At 49.6% G+C, this 14,669-nt stretch overlaps 1 protein-coding gene across 4 annotated transcripts in view; it reads left to right on the plus strand.

Annotated features, from left to right (window-relative positions):
• Sur-8 (leucine-rich repeat protein shoc-2) overlaps positions 1-14,669 on the plus strand; it is a 108,769-nt gene that overhangs the window by 55,424 nt on the left and 38,676 nt on the right. Inside the window, exons 2-4 of one of the 4 annotated variants that reach the window (XM_077643106.1) lie at positions 7,537-7,662; positions 9,682-9,813; positions 12,842-12,940. In XM_077643106.1, the coding sequence (XP_077499232.1) occupies positions 7,537-7,662; positions 9,682-9,813; positions 12,842-12,940 (357 nt within the window). The remainder of the gene's footprint in view (positions 1-7,536; positions 7,663-9,681; positions 9,814-12,841; positions 12,941-14,669) is intronic. The other 3 variants (XM_077643108.1, XM_077643109.1, XM_077643110.1) reach the window with 3 other exon arrangements.

Consider the following 14,669-nt stretch of genomic DNA (forward strand, 5'->3'; position numbering starts at 1 on the left):
ATGATTTCGCGTAGGATATCCTTGGAGAAAGTGAAGACTCTACCTACTGCACTCTGCCCGCTTTCAAGCGCACTTCAATCATTCAAGAAGAAAAGCGGTTTTAATACTGCTGATCTTGTCGCCTGCGTTCAAACTCCGCTGCCAACATCATCCGTGCGGCGTCATTCAGAAACCCCTTGTGAAAGTTTCAGATGGCAATCGTGGCAAAATCCATCTTTGCTGAGCTTGTGCATATTGCCTTGTGACTTTTCTGCTTTTCACTAGAGCGTATGCTTCACGCAAATGCCAATGGAATCGTTGGAGTTCCTTTATTTGTGCGCTTATATACCTAACAAACCAGTGGTAAACTCGTAGAAAGTCTATCAGTGTAAAGTGGAGCTTACTCGCATCCCCAGTCTAAATTCTTGATGTCGCTTTAGGCGGAAGAATATTGTCCTTTTTCTGCCAAAGCAAGCCGAGCGAGGGAGAAACATTTAAGCTGTTCTTTCGTTGAGAGCAGTTTCGTTTGCTAAATGGTGCCCACACCCGAACACCTCGCTCAAGATTGCCCATGGCGAAATATGAGTTGGCCGCATCGCAGTTGCATGTCGTCGTCGTCACTATCGTCATCAGCATCATCGCCAGCCTAACCGTCTATAACTGTTGAGCCTAACTACGCCCAAATGACTGTACCGTCTCGTGCTACGCTTACCTTCCCTTGAAAATTGTTCCGTTACCTTCAAGAACAATTGGTTATCTTGCATTGCATTCGCACTATATGTCCTGCCCATGTCCACTTCTTGACGCCAGCTAGGGTATCATTAACTCTCGTTTGATTCCTGCCCCGACTCTGCCCTCTTCCTGTCTCCAAACGTATGTAGAGTGACGCAATCGCCAACTGTCACTACGTCTTGGCCCTAGCTGCTCTCTGCACTGCAGCGGTTGACTTGAGCCCGCGAGCTAGCCTTCTCACGAACCCGCATTGAAAGCACCGTGCTTGCAAACAAAGCGTTTCTGCGTGTGTATTCTATGCTCGAAGCAGACCACAGAATTGTCTTGCATCTGACAACAAATGGCTCCATTTCCGTGTGACGTCAAAACGCTCTTCTCCGTCTTGATGCTTTGGTGAAAGGAATTGAAAAGCCTTGTCGGATTGTCCCGTGGCGTCATTCGTTTTAGGGAAACTAGGGACGGAGCGGAGAACGCTGGGGGAAACAAAGCCGTGCAGGGGAGGGCGCGTTGGCATGGAGGAGAGAAAAATGGGAGGAACGGGAGAGGATCTGGACATTGACCTTGAAGCAGAGGCTGCGATCGACGCCCGTGCGAAACTGCGTCCCTCATCTTCCGGCGCTTCTCCAATCGGAGATACGAAACCGTGGTTGGTTGCCTCAGTGGTAGGCTTTCTCAGCATGCCGGATGCATTTGGGCGCGAACCCGGTGTTTTCCGCGGGAACCTCTTCCTCCTTGTTTTCCCCTTTTCGGGAGTGTGGGGAGCGGTGTACGAGCCTGCGACTCCTCTGCCCTCTGTCGGCGGGAACAGGTAGTCGTCTGACGTGCTTGCTTGAGACGCCGGAGTAGTTGGTGCCGCCGTGGAAAGATGGCGCCACTGTATGCTTCTACAGCGCGGCGATTGCCGGCTCGCCAGTAACATAGTATATGAACATGTAATATTTTCGAAGCTGTCGTCGACAGGCTCCGGTAGCGTTAGTGCTGCGGTCACGGCAGAGGCAGCTGCGGCGAGACACCGGCGTCAGAATGCAAAAAAGAAAAAAAATGGGGGGGGGGGGGGGGGGTACGTTCTTCTCGGTGTTCAAAGAGAAGGCTATTAGAGATCGTCGTCGGTGCCTGAACCGGGCGGCGGCCAATCGAAGGGGGCGCATTTCGTAATGCTTTCTTCAGTGCCGGTGAGAGATGAAGAGGTGCGTGTGCTGCCGAAGCGAGCCAGCGGGGGAGAGCGCCGCTATTTTGGTTCGGCCGTGTTGCTATTCTGGGAAACGCTCTCCTTGTGTTCTTCTCTTGGGCCCTTCCCCCCACCCCTCCTCTCTCCTCGCGCTTTCGTCACGGCGGTGCCTCTCGTTTAGTGCTGCTGCTGTGTTTTGTGGCTGCGACTCCGAAAAGGCGTCAGCGTTGTTGCGCCTTCTCGTTCCAGGGTCGAGGCTGTGTGGGAGCAGCTTGCAAGGGCACCGAAGAAAAAAAAAAGACAGAGTGAAGCTAAGAAAGCCTCGCGTTTGTTTGTTTCTGGGCTGTGTTGTCCAAAATTAAACTACGGAATTTATCGCCGCCACTGCAGGCTCTTTTTTCTGCTCTTTGTTGGCCGCTGGGGCCATTACGTTCGTCTGCAGCGCTGCAGACGTCAGGTTTTGAGACGACGTCTGCGTCTTGTCCCTGCTCTTTTGTTTTTGTTCGTACATCTGCCGTTGCGAGGAAACTTGGCGCCATTTCTCGAGTGGGCCGTCTGCGTTGCGTGCAGCGCGGAGGAATTTCGTCTGCAGCGTGTATGTTTCGCGCCGAAGACGCTGTTGCGGGGAAGAGGTGTATATAATTAGAGATGGGAGTTTCCCCTTCGGTTTCTTTCTCGCGTGCGAGCCATTTCGATTCATTGCAATCTCCATGAATCGGGGGCGAAATAACGATGCCCCTTTGGCTGAGGTCTTTGGTGGGTGACTGGTGGGGTGGGAGGTAACGATGAGGCTGACAGCTGCGTTCCATATTTGTTCGACGCATTACGTCGTCTTCAAACTGATGCTGACGGCCTCACAGTATCTACTCCCCCTCTGCGCTCTTCCCCAGTTTCAGTTACGTGATTTGCCAACATGTGGTCTACCGTAGTTAACTGTCTAAGACACTGACGCGTCCAGTCGAGCTGTCTCAATTTCTGCTTCAACAATGCAAGGCCATGGTGATTTTCATATGATTAAAGAAAGCATGCTCGTGCAAGCGCACTCATTCATGTTTCTTTTTTGACATCTGTCATGCCTCCGAAGATTGATTAATAAAATCCCTGGTCTGTGGGCACAAGCAGAACTTGGTCATATTTGTAGCTACATTTATTCAATGACACACGCAAGCTGGCGTATTTTCTCCGTTTTCTAGCGTCGTTGGTGGCCTTTTCATTATTCGATTTAAGATATCAGATTGAGATTTAAGATTTACGTGCTCAAAAGGATCACTCACGTTCCAGGAGCGAGCGCGGTTCGGTATTCTTTCGGCACCGCGTTCTCTGTGTTTTTAATTCTCTTTCGTCCCTTCCCAAGTAGGGAATGAGAAGGGGATACAAATTAAGGGCACACTTAATCTCCGCCTTCAGAGTATGACGCGATAGCTAGTGGGTTAATGCGCATATATGCAGAATTGTGCATTCCCTGCCTAACATTCATGTATCCCTGGGAGTATTCATACCACTCCCGGCGCAGCGGTTAAGCGATGCGCCACTGCCCTGCGATGGCAGGTGCTGCCACCGGTGGTACATGTGCGATGCAGGTTGCTCTTCCCAGCAACCTCTCGGGGCCAATCATCGATTTGAGTGCCACGGTGGGCAGTTTGCTCACTATCCGATGGGCAGGACGCCACGAGATCAGATGACCTAGCTGGCTCACCTACCTCCGAGGTTGCTTCTCTGGGGATTTTTCGGGGTTTTTCGCGTCCATTGAGCCGAACATTCGGTGCTGTGAACGGTGCATTCTGGGAAAGAAAAAAAATGGCTAGGCTTAGCTTGGTTAAGCCAAGAATGCGTTGCATATCTCGATGGAGTTCCGTGCTGCTCCGTTGGCTCGATCGCCATTGAAACTGCCCGTGTAGCAGCGCTCGATCGCCTTTGAGTCGATAGACTATCGGTTCGAGGGCCCTCGAAATGCCCGTGTGACAGGGGTATAAGACTGTCCCGGCGTAGTAGTAGTAGTAAGTGGATGAAAGGGGAAGAGGAAAGGAAAATGCACGGACCTGTGACTGATGTTAACGCACCACCACCACTGCCGGCGTGCAGATAGAGAGAAGGATAGGTAGTGTTTCAGAGGAAGAAGGAAGAACGCGCGCGCAGGGGCGCGCGCGCTCCTCTCTCCCCGAAGGAGCGCAGCTCTCTAATCGTCGTCTGTTATCGTCTGAAAACTCGTCTGCGACGGGTTGTGCGCGCGCGGTGAGCGTACCTGCAGGCCATAGTTGATAAAGCGAGAAAAGATAATCGTAACGAACGAAAAAAAAAATCGTAAAGGCGTCGTTGCTAGACAACGGCTAAAACTGGCGCCGCCGTTGCCTGGAAGTCACGTGACGGAACGGCGAGCCAATCGCGTGGCTCGCCGGGGCAGCAGCGCGGAGTCCGGACTCTGGTGGTGGTTGGGGTTACGAACCTCCCGCGGTCCGCGCTCGCGCCCCGTAGTCTTCCCGAAGGAATGGCGGCGGAGAGGCTGTCGCTCGCGGATCTGACCGTCGGCGGCAGTTGCAGCAGCAGTGACGCGGAGTTGCGCAGTTCAGCAGCCCGGAGCGTCGTCGGAACTGCCCGGCCCCCTTCCACCCTAGTCGGCTGCACAGTGGCGGGCAGCGGTGCAGTGCGCGAGCGTGCGAAGCGCGGTTGAAGCGGGCAGGCCCCGTGGTATTGTGCCCCGGCGAAGGCTTTCTCTCTCTGCCGATCGCGGCCGCCGGGATATTGTTCGCCTCCTCGCCCGCTCCCGACGCGCCTTTTTTCCCCTTCGCACCACCGGACGTGCGCTTGTTCCTGCCTGCACACACGCACCTGTCTGTCCGTCGGCGGCCAGCAGACGGCATGGACGACGAATGCGACGCGGCCGCGTCGTCCTCGTCTGTCGCTCTCGGCGGCACGAAGGAGGTAACGGCGCCGCCGTGCGTTGCTGCGAGGCACGGAAGAACGTGTGTTGCAACGCTTCTGGGGATGTTGAAAGGGGCGAGGGAAGAAGATGGGGAGCGAGGGACGGGCGGGCCGTGCACGCGAGCGGCAGCAGCCAGGGATTGGCGGGAGCGATGGTCGGGGGGGGGGGGGGGGGGGGGCACGTTGTGCACTCCGTCCCGCATCGCGGTTTGCACAAACCACGCTTTGGGTCGGCTATTTGAAGCCACCCTATTTTTTTTTATTTTGCCCTCTTAGGGAATTGTTTCTCTGGAAACGAGGAAAAGGTGATTGTTCATTTGCAGACGGCATGCGTTAGCTTTCTTGGGATGGCATTGCGCTCACCAAAAGACGTACACAGGAAAGAGCAGAAGATGACAGATAGAGCGCAGATTTTGTGCTCTATCTGTCATCTGCTCTTTCCTGCGTACGTCTTTTCATGTTTTCATGTGCGCAGCGCCATCCCAAGAAAGCTATGCACCAACTTGCCCCACAAAAAGTTCTTCTACATGCTTTAGCTGTTCTGTCTGTAGCAACTCTAAAGGAAGGGAAATTCGCTCCATCATGATCATATGCTGAGGGCAACTCTGTTGGTGCATTATAATGACCAGTTCTCTACCTCTCCTGTGATGCCTTTTGTTTTATTTTCGTGGCTTCCGTGTTACTGCTTTGATAAAGCTTCAGTGTGTTGAACACATTGATGGGTAGCCTACAACAAAACTTTAATTAAAGGCATGAACTTGTGCTTGTCTTTTCGTGAACCTTTCTTGCATTGGCCTTTTCTATGGCAGTCCTGAGCGCTGTTTGTTCATTTTATTGAAGTTACGCATTGCTAGCTTCTCTGGCACCACTGAGGGCAGATCGGCTAACATTTGCTGGATGACATGTATCTGTCATCATTCTTCTTTTTTAAAAAAATCTTTGCCTTTCTTCTGCTGTTTAACAGAGAAATTTCAATCGTGTTGTGTGAAGATAAAATAACTCTATTGTATAACTGCGAGTACTGCACTGTGCCAGCAAGCAGGGATTGAGAAGAAAAACTGAGGGACTTTCATGTGGCAATCATTTGCTGCTGTGCTCATCTGTCTGCATGCACAAAAACCAGCTAAAACATTTTTCTTAAACAAGGCTCAAGGATATTTTTGCTAAACGCAAGCAGCCTGCTTTCCTCATGCTGAAGCAGCTGTGAGCTTTGAATGAAATTGAAGTCATTTGGGTCTCTGTGAGCATGTGTTAACATGTCAGCTCTGAGGAAAGGTCCTTTTTGTACAAGTACATATAGAGAATTAAAACAGCCATCTTTCACGCAAATTTCTTTTTTTTTTAGTACCATGTGGCACAATTTTAACGCTGAACCTTTCTTCAGCTATGAGCCAGACGTTACTATTGATTGAAAGAAGGAAGACATTTTTGGGATGACATGGTCTTTTGTGCAGTGACTCAAAACTTGTGTTGTCCAGGGCACAAAGTTGTTGTTCCGGTACGTAGCCACAGTGGTTGGCAAGGCGGAATGCAAAAGTGTCTGTGTGCTGAGATTTTACCTCTTGTTAATGAGCATCACATGGTTTGAAATGAACCTGCAGTCTATTTTTGAAATTTGGGACTGGGAGCACAAAAGGCCGTGCAGACAGTGAAGAAGCACCACTGAAAGTGGTGCTCACCTTGGTGGCTTGGATGTTCACCGTGGTGGCTCGATGGCTTCGCACTCAGCTGCAGAGCACAAGGTCACTGTATAGAATCTCCACCACAGTGGGTGCTTTTCGATGGAGGCAAAAGATGCCCATGAGCTGTATGATGTCGGTGCGTTTTCAAGAACCCCAGGTGGTCTATTTAATCTGAAGTCCTCAACTACGGCGTCCCTCGTAGCCCATGTGTCGCTTTGGGGTGTTAAGCCCCACGTACAATATCAGTTTTAAAGTGATGGCATTAGAGTTCACATCGGGAGCAAAATCTGTTGTCCGATGTTAAAAAATATTCTGATTGGCCGAGAGAGGTCACGTGACACTGTAACATCATTGCAGCCTGCCCTGATGGACCACCCTGATTGGTTGAGAGATGTCATGGGACCTTGTGACATCATCACAACCTGCCTACCGGTTGACTGCGGCAGGTTGTGATGAAAAAAAAAGAGAGAAAACTGTTATGTATGCAGAGCTCAGCACCATCGTAGCATAGAGGGTTCTGGCTACTGTAGCTAGCAGTCTAAATATGGCATTTGATGGACCAACCATTGCAAAGAAATTGATGGAGACAAACATACAAGTTGCAACAGAAGCTGTGAAAAGTGCGAAATCGTCTGCTATTGCGTTTCTCTCTTGAGGTGACTTAAGTGTCCCCATATATTTTTTTTTTAAACGAGGCAAGGTCTTTGAGGTGTACCATGTTTTTGCGAAGAAGCATTGCAACATTCTTGGTGCTTCCATTTTCCTTGTTTCAAAGGTGAACGCACCAGGCTCGTCCTGTTTGCTTGTACATCTGCAATCTGGAGCTCCTCAATACATTGTCCCTTGTTGCTTCTGGTAGATGCTTGGGACATGAGAAGTGGTGTGGATGTGTGAAAAGAAATACAGTGGGAGGAATGTGAAATTGAGAGGAAATGCGGTGCGGCCGCTGGCGAACTAGTGCGGAAGGGAGGGAGGGCCGGTGTCGGTGCTGGGGTGTCCCCTCCTCTGCTGCTGCGTTCGAGAGGGAAGACGAGAAGGGCGGCCTTCCCTTTGCAGCGAGCGTCTTGCTGCTGCCATGTGGAATGCTGCGGTGGAGGGGACGCCTCGACCGGCACCAACGAGGACAGCGGGCAGGACGCCTCTCCCCTGTCGCCGCCGTCACCCTTGCCCCCACCACCCCAGGTCTCTCTCTTTCTCTCTCTCTGTCTCTCTCCACCCCGCCTGGTGTGTCTGTGTGTGCACCTCGGTTCTGGAGCAGAGTAGAGCACAAAGCAGATGGCTTGGAATCGCAGCATCAAGTTCAACATCCACTGCCAGAGATAGCACAGTTTAAAGTCCCAGTTTGGAATGGTCGCGGAAACTCCTGCTGTTGGCGTTAGTAGCAACTTTGCTGTTGTCATAGTAGAGCCATTTCGGTCACAGTGGCAGGGGAAATATGGTAGATATTGCTTTTGCTCTGAAAAGAATTCCTCGCATTACAACACATTGAGGTCAAAAGATACTTGAAAATAGTGGTCATCGCTGGTGTGATGACTGATTGTTCTCACTGGGTAGCTTTGTTAGTAGCTGCAGCTTCTTGAGCACATTTTCATGTTTTGCCTTCACCAGAGCAGGGCCTGCTGAGTTGCACCATGACAGGGCAGGTGGACAGCTAGGCAGCCAGCAAGCATCACTGCATGTTATTTTGCACTCAAGTTGGCACCGTGTAAAGCATCACACCACTTGAGCATTACCACCTACGTGGTTGACTTCACCATTGAGTGAAGCATTCCTGTCCGAGGTCGCACTTTGTTTCCTACTCGTGGATAGATAGCTACATCATAATGGAGGTGGAGTGCCAGAGTACCACAAGTCGAGACTATAGTTCGTGTCGGCAGCAGCAGTTCTCGTTTTCAGTCCGCTTCACGCTTCACCCACAGTTTCAGCTGATGCAGATAGAGCCACAGACTTATGTCGTGTGCCAGGTTGGTAATGACGTAGCGGCACACTGCTTAATCGAGTGACAGCTGCGGTTCCAAGTGCAGCTGCATTTCACCATCTGCTTCCTCCCATTTTTGAAAATCGAGGTGCACCTTTTCGTTAGTTATTTTGATCTGTGTTAGGACCTTGACGGCCCCCCCCCCCCCCTCAGTCTTTCGACCCTTCTCTCTTTTGACCCCGGGAGACGTGCATGTTGTGTGGTGGCATGAGCATAGTGCATGGAACCGTAGATGTTGGATGTTGTGGAATGGTGTCGATGTTGTGGAATGTAATAAGCAAAGGAAGAGACGGTCACTGGTATCATACCTAGGAAGGCCTGTGGCTATGTGTGGTACGTTTCGACAAGGTGCGCTGAATTTCGTACATCCATTTGCTGGCGCCAAACCAAACACAACAGGGTTTCTTTTTCCTTCTCAATTTTTTTTTACTGCAGCCTTAGGGCGTAGGATTTTTGTTTGGCACGTATAAGACACACAGGAAAGATGTAGGAAATTTTAGGGATATGTGCTAATGGGGCTGCAGTGCCCAAGCGCTTCTCTTTGGTCTCGCAGAGAGTTTAGGAATCGTAGAGAACCTTTCACAGTCATGTTGCCTCAGGTGGAGTTACTAATTTGCAATCTGAGCTTTAGTAAAATTGCAGGGCTATTATACTGCCTGCTAATGATGCAGCTTTTAGATCACTGCCTCTTGCTTATTTCTGGGTTTGCAGGTTGATTGGCAAAATTCTTGGGCACCTGTAAAGGACAGAATTCGAACTTGAAGTTGGTTTTGCTGCTCGATAGTGGCAAATTTCTGTCGGGAGATGAGCTGTGGGTAATCATGGTGGGGCCTACGTTACCTTTAAGTGCACATCCTTTGTGTTTCTTTTTTCTTTTTTTGTTGTCATGTCGTTTTCCTCGCCAGTGTTCTGTGAAACCTACCTGTCCTGTTACTCTCTCAGTTTTGCTTCCTGTCCCCAGAATGAAAAAACATTCTCAAGGCGCTGCATTTCTGGTCGGGGCTGTGCTGCATCAAATTCTGCTTTTACAAAGCAACAAATCGAAAAACAAAAAGGGGGAGGTCTTCGTTTTCCCATACCTAAGCACTGGAGGCCGCATTGGGGAGTGTTGCGCCGAGCAAGTCGACTTAACAGCATTGTGCATTTCCGTTGAGAGCTTGATTTTGTTCAACTGAAGCTGACCTGGTGTGTGTTTCTTCTCTCTTGCCTTTCTCTCTCGTCAGGAGAAAAAGCTGAGCTCGGGGTCACTCGGAAGCGGCGATGCAGCGAGGCCAAAACAGGTGACAGTCACACATCCTGGGACGACGAAGCCCAAGCCAACATCCAAGAAGAAAGGCTCCATCCAAGCCGATCTCGTGAGTCTCACCCTCAGGTGTCGTGGAGTTTGTTTGGTAACCAGAATCACTGGCAGCGTTGCAAGCATAGAGGTTGATTGCTTTTGCGACCCCCATGTGTAATCTCATGCTGTAGCGGAGGGCACAAGTGCAAGTATTAACATTGTTGACACCAGAGCTAGTACAGTTGGCAGCGAAGGTTTACGGGATGTGTGCACTCTGAAACAGATTTACTGCATTGCCCCTTTGTGGCCGAACTGCGTGGTATTCGTGCCAGTGCACGGAGCATACACCTTCCCTTCAGCTGACTTTTCGAACTGACTGACTAGCATGATGTCACCGAAATAAGTACTCCTTCTGGGCATCTGCATTTTGTAATTTTGAGTAGCCAACCATGCATCTTGAAAGCATCTGCAAAGAGAAAACAGATTGATGCTGTTTTCAGGGTGTCCTGGGCACCATTGTATAAAGGGATGGTGTTTTTTAAATTTTGTTAGGTAGCACTGTTTGGAACCCGGGTACCTATGTGTGAAGTGATGACAGTTCTCGAACTTCATCAGGTAGAAATGTTTGGATCCCTGGGCACCAATTGTTTGATGTAATGACAGTTTTTGAACCTCATAGGTAGAACTGTTACAGAGCCCTGGGCACCAATTGTTTGAAGTAATGACAGTTTTAAAGCGAAAGCTTTACTACGCCAGCCAGCGAGCCATTTCAGCTCGTCGCGCCGTATGTCGGCTGCGGCGTTGCCTAACAACGCCGCAGCCGTGCTTTAACAGATGGCGCCGCCGTCGGCGCTCGCTCCACCAGATGTGCTCCGCTGGGGTAGAGGGAGAGGAGGTGTCGCCTCGCGGGGGGTATATATATATATGCGCTTCGCCTCAGTGTATTGTAGTCGTTATGGAGAGCACGAAAGAGACAGAACGTAGCGAGGAAGAGACAGCGCGCTCAAGAGACGACAGAAGAACTCGCCGCATGACTCGAGAAGCTTCGTAACGAAGACACGGCTAGAAGTCGTGCCACGTCCCGGAGTGACTCTTTAACTGCGAAAGAGACCGGTTCGAGTTCTCAAGAGCGTTGGAATGAGACGCTGCGTAGACGACGTGCCGAAGAAACGAAGTTTTCGCAATTCAACTAGGGTTAACCAGAGCTAAACTACAACCAATTTTTTGAACTTCATCAGGTAGAACTGTTACGGAGCCCTGGGCACCAGTTGTGTGAAGTAATGACAGCTTTTGAACCCCATCAGGTAGAATTGCTTTGAGCCCTGGCCCAATGGTTTGAAGTAATGGCAATTTTTGAACTTTGTCAGATAGAACTGTTATGGATCCCTGGACACCATTGTGTGAAGTGATGACAGTTTTTGAGCATCGTCAGGTAGCACTGTTCATGAAGTTAAATTGCCTCTGTCTGTGTTACTTCGGCTAGAGAATCGGTGCTGGAGGGATGCATGGTGTAGTTCCATGTGTATTTGCACTGTTGCTGATTGGCTGTGGCTGCTGCAGAGAGCTTGGCTGTGATGAGTACAATTCGCATGCTTGCTTCTAATTCCCAATTTGCTCCTGTGTATAATTACACATTAGCGCATTCTCAGTATGTTGTTCGACTGGCTGCTTTTGTGTGCTTCACTGGGAAGGAATTGTTGCTTGTGTCCGAATTGCTTCACCATGTTTTTATTTTGTACCAAACTGCGTTCTATTTGTGTTTTTGGGGTTTTGAGTTACTGGCCCTTTTTCATCAGGCCTGGCTTTGGGTCTGATACAAAAGGAGCTTGTTGCCGATATTATGGCTGTTTCACTTTCCAGTAAAAGATTGTCAGCATCCACTAAATTTGCCTCACCTTCTCTCAGCTCTAGCTTTGCCAATATCAGAAGTGTGCTTACTGCATATATGTACTGTGACACCTCAAATATACAAGTTCAGAAGTCTCTGCTGCACGACAGTAACGAATGTTATCTGAAATTGTCATACTAGGCATGCTACTCTTGCAGTCATCTCTCTCATCATATCAGGCTTTGAAATACCTTAGCATAGGTTCTGCGGTTACGATAGTCTTGAGGGTCTTTATTAGAGTCTCTGCAACAGTCAGATCAGGCCAACAAGATCAAGACTTCCAGGTCAACTGCAATTTCACCCTGGTTTCTTGCACTGACAAGACAGTAGGTTTTAATGCACATATCCTTTCCTCTAGTGTTTTTAGGGGAATCCCCCAAGGTGGAGCATGTTTGTATAAAGGGACTAACTGCTGATTAGCCTTCACACAAGCGTAGTTGTATGGCTAGGCAAAGGAAAGCTATGCAACTTTCATGCAGACTTCATAGTTGAAGAAAAATTCATATTCCTTTGGGTTCGGAGGACCAGGAGCAATTTTCCTTCAGCGGCAAAGTTTCTGTAGAAACTCTGTGGCTTTGTTCTGTAGCTGTATGGCTGCACTTTGTGGGTGCTAATCAATTACTCCCTTGTGAACGTTCACCAAGGTGGTTTGAATTAATCTGGAGCCCTCCACTACGGTGCCCCTCGTAGCCCATATGCCCCTGCAGGGTGTTAAACCTCGCATACTACATTTCACACGTCCCCTTCATCAGACAAGCTAAGCTCACTGCAGCGAAAAATCCGCCCGACAGTCTCTGTTTCATCCCGAGTTTCATCAAAGACATCCGTTCCAGCCCCTGTGGAGGCAAAAACGTTGACACATTCGTTTCGTGTCTAGTTGGGAGCCGTATTGCTGTAGTTGCAAACACAGTTGGCTGCAGCCGGAAACAGGAGGCTTTTCTTGCACAGGTGGTTTTGGCTTTGAGGGTGCTCTGCCCTGGCACTTGCACTGGCTGACTGTTTATGTGCGCATGTGTTTATTTGCGTTGAGTCCCACTTGATGCTGTTTGTCATTGTTTACTGACCCCCTGCACCTTCTCTTTCCAACATGCACGCCATGCCCGTCTCCTCCCACTCCCTCCTGTCCTCTACATGTCTGCATTGGTTGGCCCTGCCCCGCCCCACCTCGAAAACAAAACGAAAAAAATATGTGAAACGAAATGTGCGCACACTGCAGCTGTACGCACAGTGTCAGAGCTCGTCGCAGCGGATCATGGCGGGGGTGAAATTTAAGATGGACGAGTGGCTCAACAACCTGTCGAACAAGGTCAAGACGGTAAGGAGAACCCCCCCTCCCTGCCCTCACATTCTCCATGCCCTGTCCGCAGACCTGGATGTGTTGTGAGTGCATTTATAGGGTTTTTGGCAGTCCCACAAGTGAGTGTGAACACCTTTCACATGCTCGGGACACGTGGCAATATACAACCTCTGTCCGTAAAGTTTCGAGACCGATTTATTTTCTTCTCTAGTAATGATTCCCCCAAGACAAATGTTGGCGCGTATGTGTAGCACCATTTTTTCGGGCTAATCTGACCTATTTATGTTAATTGCCGTGGTAGCCACTAGATGGCACTATATGTAGAAAAATACGTTGTCACTAGTTGCCTGCGCATTCTACTATGAGTGAATGTGGAGAGATGGATGTCCACCTAGAACAGCGTGTAAACATAGAATTCTGTGTGAATTTTGGCAAGACAGCCACACAGACGTATGAGCTCCTTTGTGACGCTTACGGCAACGAGACATTATCGCGGGCGCGGGTTTTCGAGTGGCGCAAAAGGTTCGTTTCGGGGAGAACATTGGTGGAAGCCGACACAAGGCAGGGGCGCCCTTCACCCTCAAGTAATGAAAACAACGTGGCTCTGATCAGGGAAATCGTATAGCAAGACCGCACCATTACAGTCCACATGCTATCAGATTGTCTTGAAATTAGTAAGACAACATGCCACCAAATTTTGCGTGAGAACTTAGGGAAACGAAAGCTGAATGTCAGACTTGTGCTGCACTCCCTCACAGAGGACCAGAAGGACACGCAGGAATCAGTGAGCGCTGATTTGCTCTCCAAGGCAGAGAAGGATGCTGCATTCATCGACAGCGTCATTCCTGAAGACGAAACATAGTGTTTTCAATACGATCCTCAAACAAAGAATGGTGGTCCGAATGGTGGTCCACAAGCTCTCCGGCATCGAGAAAGGTGCGGCAACAGAAGATCAAAACAAAGACGATGCTGATAGTTTTTTCAATGCCAGAGGTGTCATACACCACGAGTTCGTCCCACAAGGGCAGATGGTGAATCAGGAGTTTTATATCCGCGTGCTCCAAGACATGCGTGATGCACTGCGACGCCGTCACCCTGACTTACGGGCATCTGGACAATGGAGCCTTCTCCACAATAACGCAAGGCCGCTCACTGCTCTCAGCGTGACAAAATTTCCCGCCAAGCACAGCATTACTGTACTTCCCCATCCGCCATACTCGCCTGACCTCTCCCCATGCGATTTTTTCCTGTTTCCTCGTGTGAAGAGAGCCCTAAAAGGTGGCTGGATGGGGAGCGTGGAGGCCATTCAAGGCGCCACGACAAAGGACCTGACAGCCCTGCCAAAAGAAGCATTTCCAACTTTTTCTAACGCCTCAAGAAGCATTGGAAGCTGTGTATAGACTGCAAGTGAGACTATTTCGAAGGGGTGCAGCACAAATGATTTCAATGTTAAACACATTTTTTTATAATGGACTTTAACTCTTGAACTTTACGGACAAAGGTTGTAGAGTCATTTAAGGAGTATTGACACTTAACTTTTGGGTGCGTGTTTTCTCCTTTTTAATGATGCATAAGGCATTATTATACGTGGGTTATCATGTGGTATTCTCCTACGACTGCTAAATAATTTATAATCGAATTTCTTTCTCGTGCTGTTTCGGTTTCAATAGCCAAACGATGGCTGTGACGTCAACGTGTGCTTAGAGGTAACGTGAGGCACGAAAAGCTGCCGTCTAATCGCTGCTTT

The sequence above is a fragment of the Amblyomma americanum genome, chromosome 11 (genome assembly GCF_052857255.1).
Source record: "Amblyomma americanum isolate KBUSLIRL-KWMA chromosome 11, ASM5285725v1, whole genome shotgun sequence".
Classification (NCBI taxonomy): domain Eukaryota; kingdom Metazoa; phylum Arthropoda; class Arachnida; order Ixodida; family Ixodidae; genus Amblyomma; species Amblyomma americanum.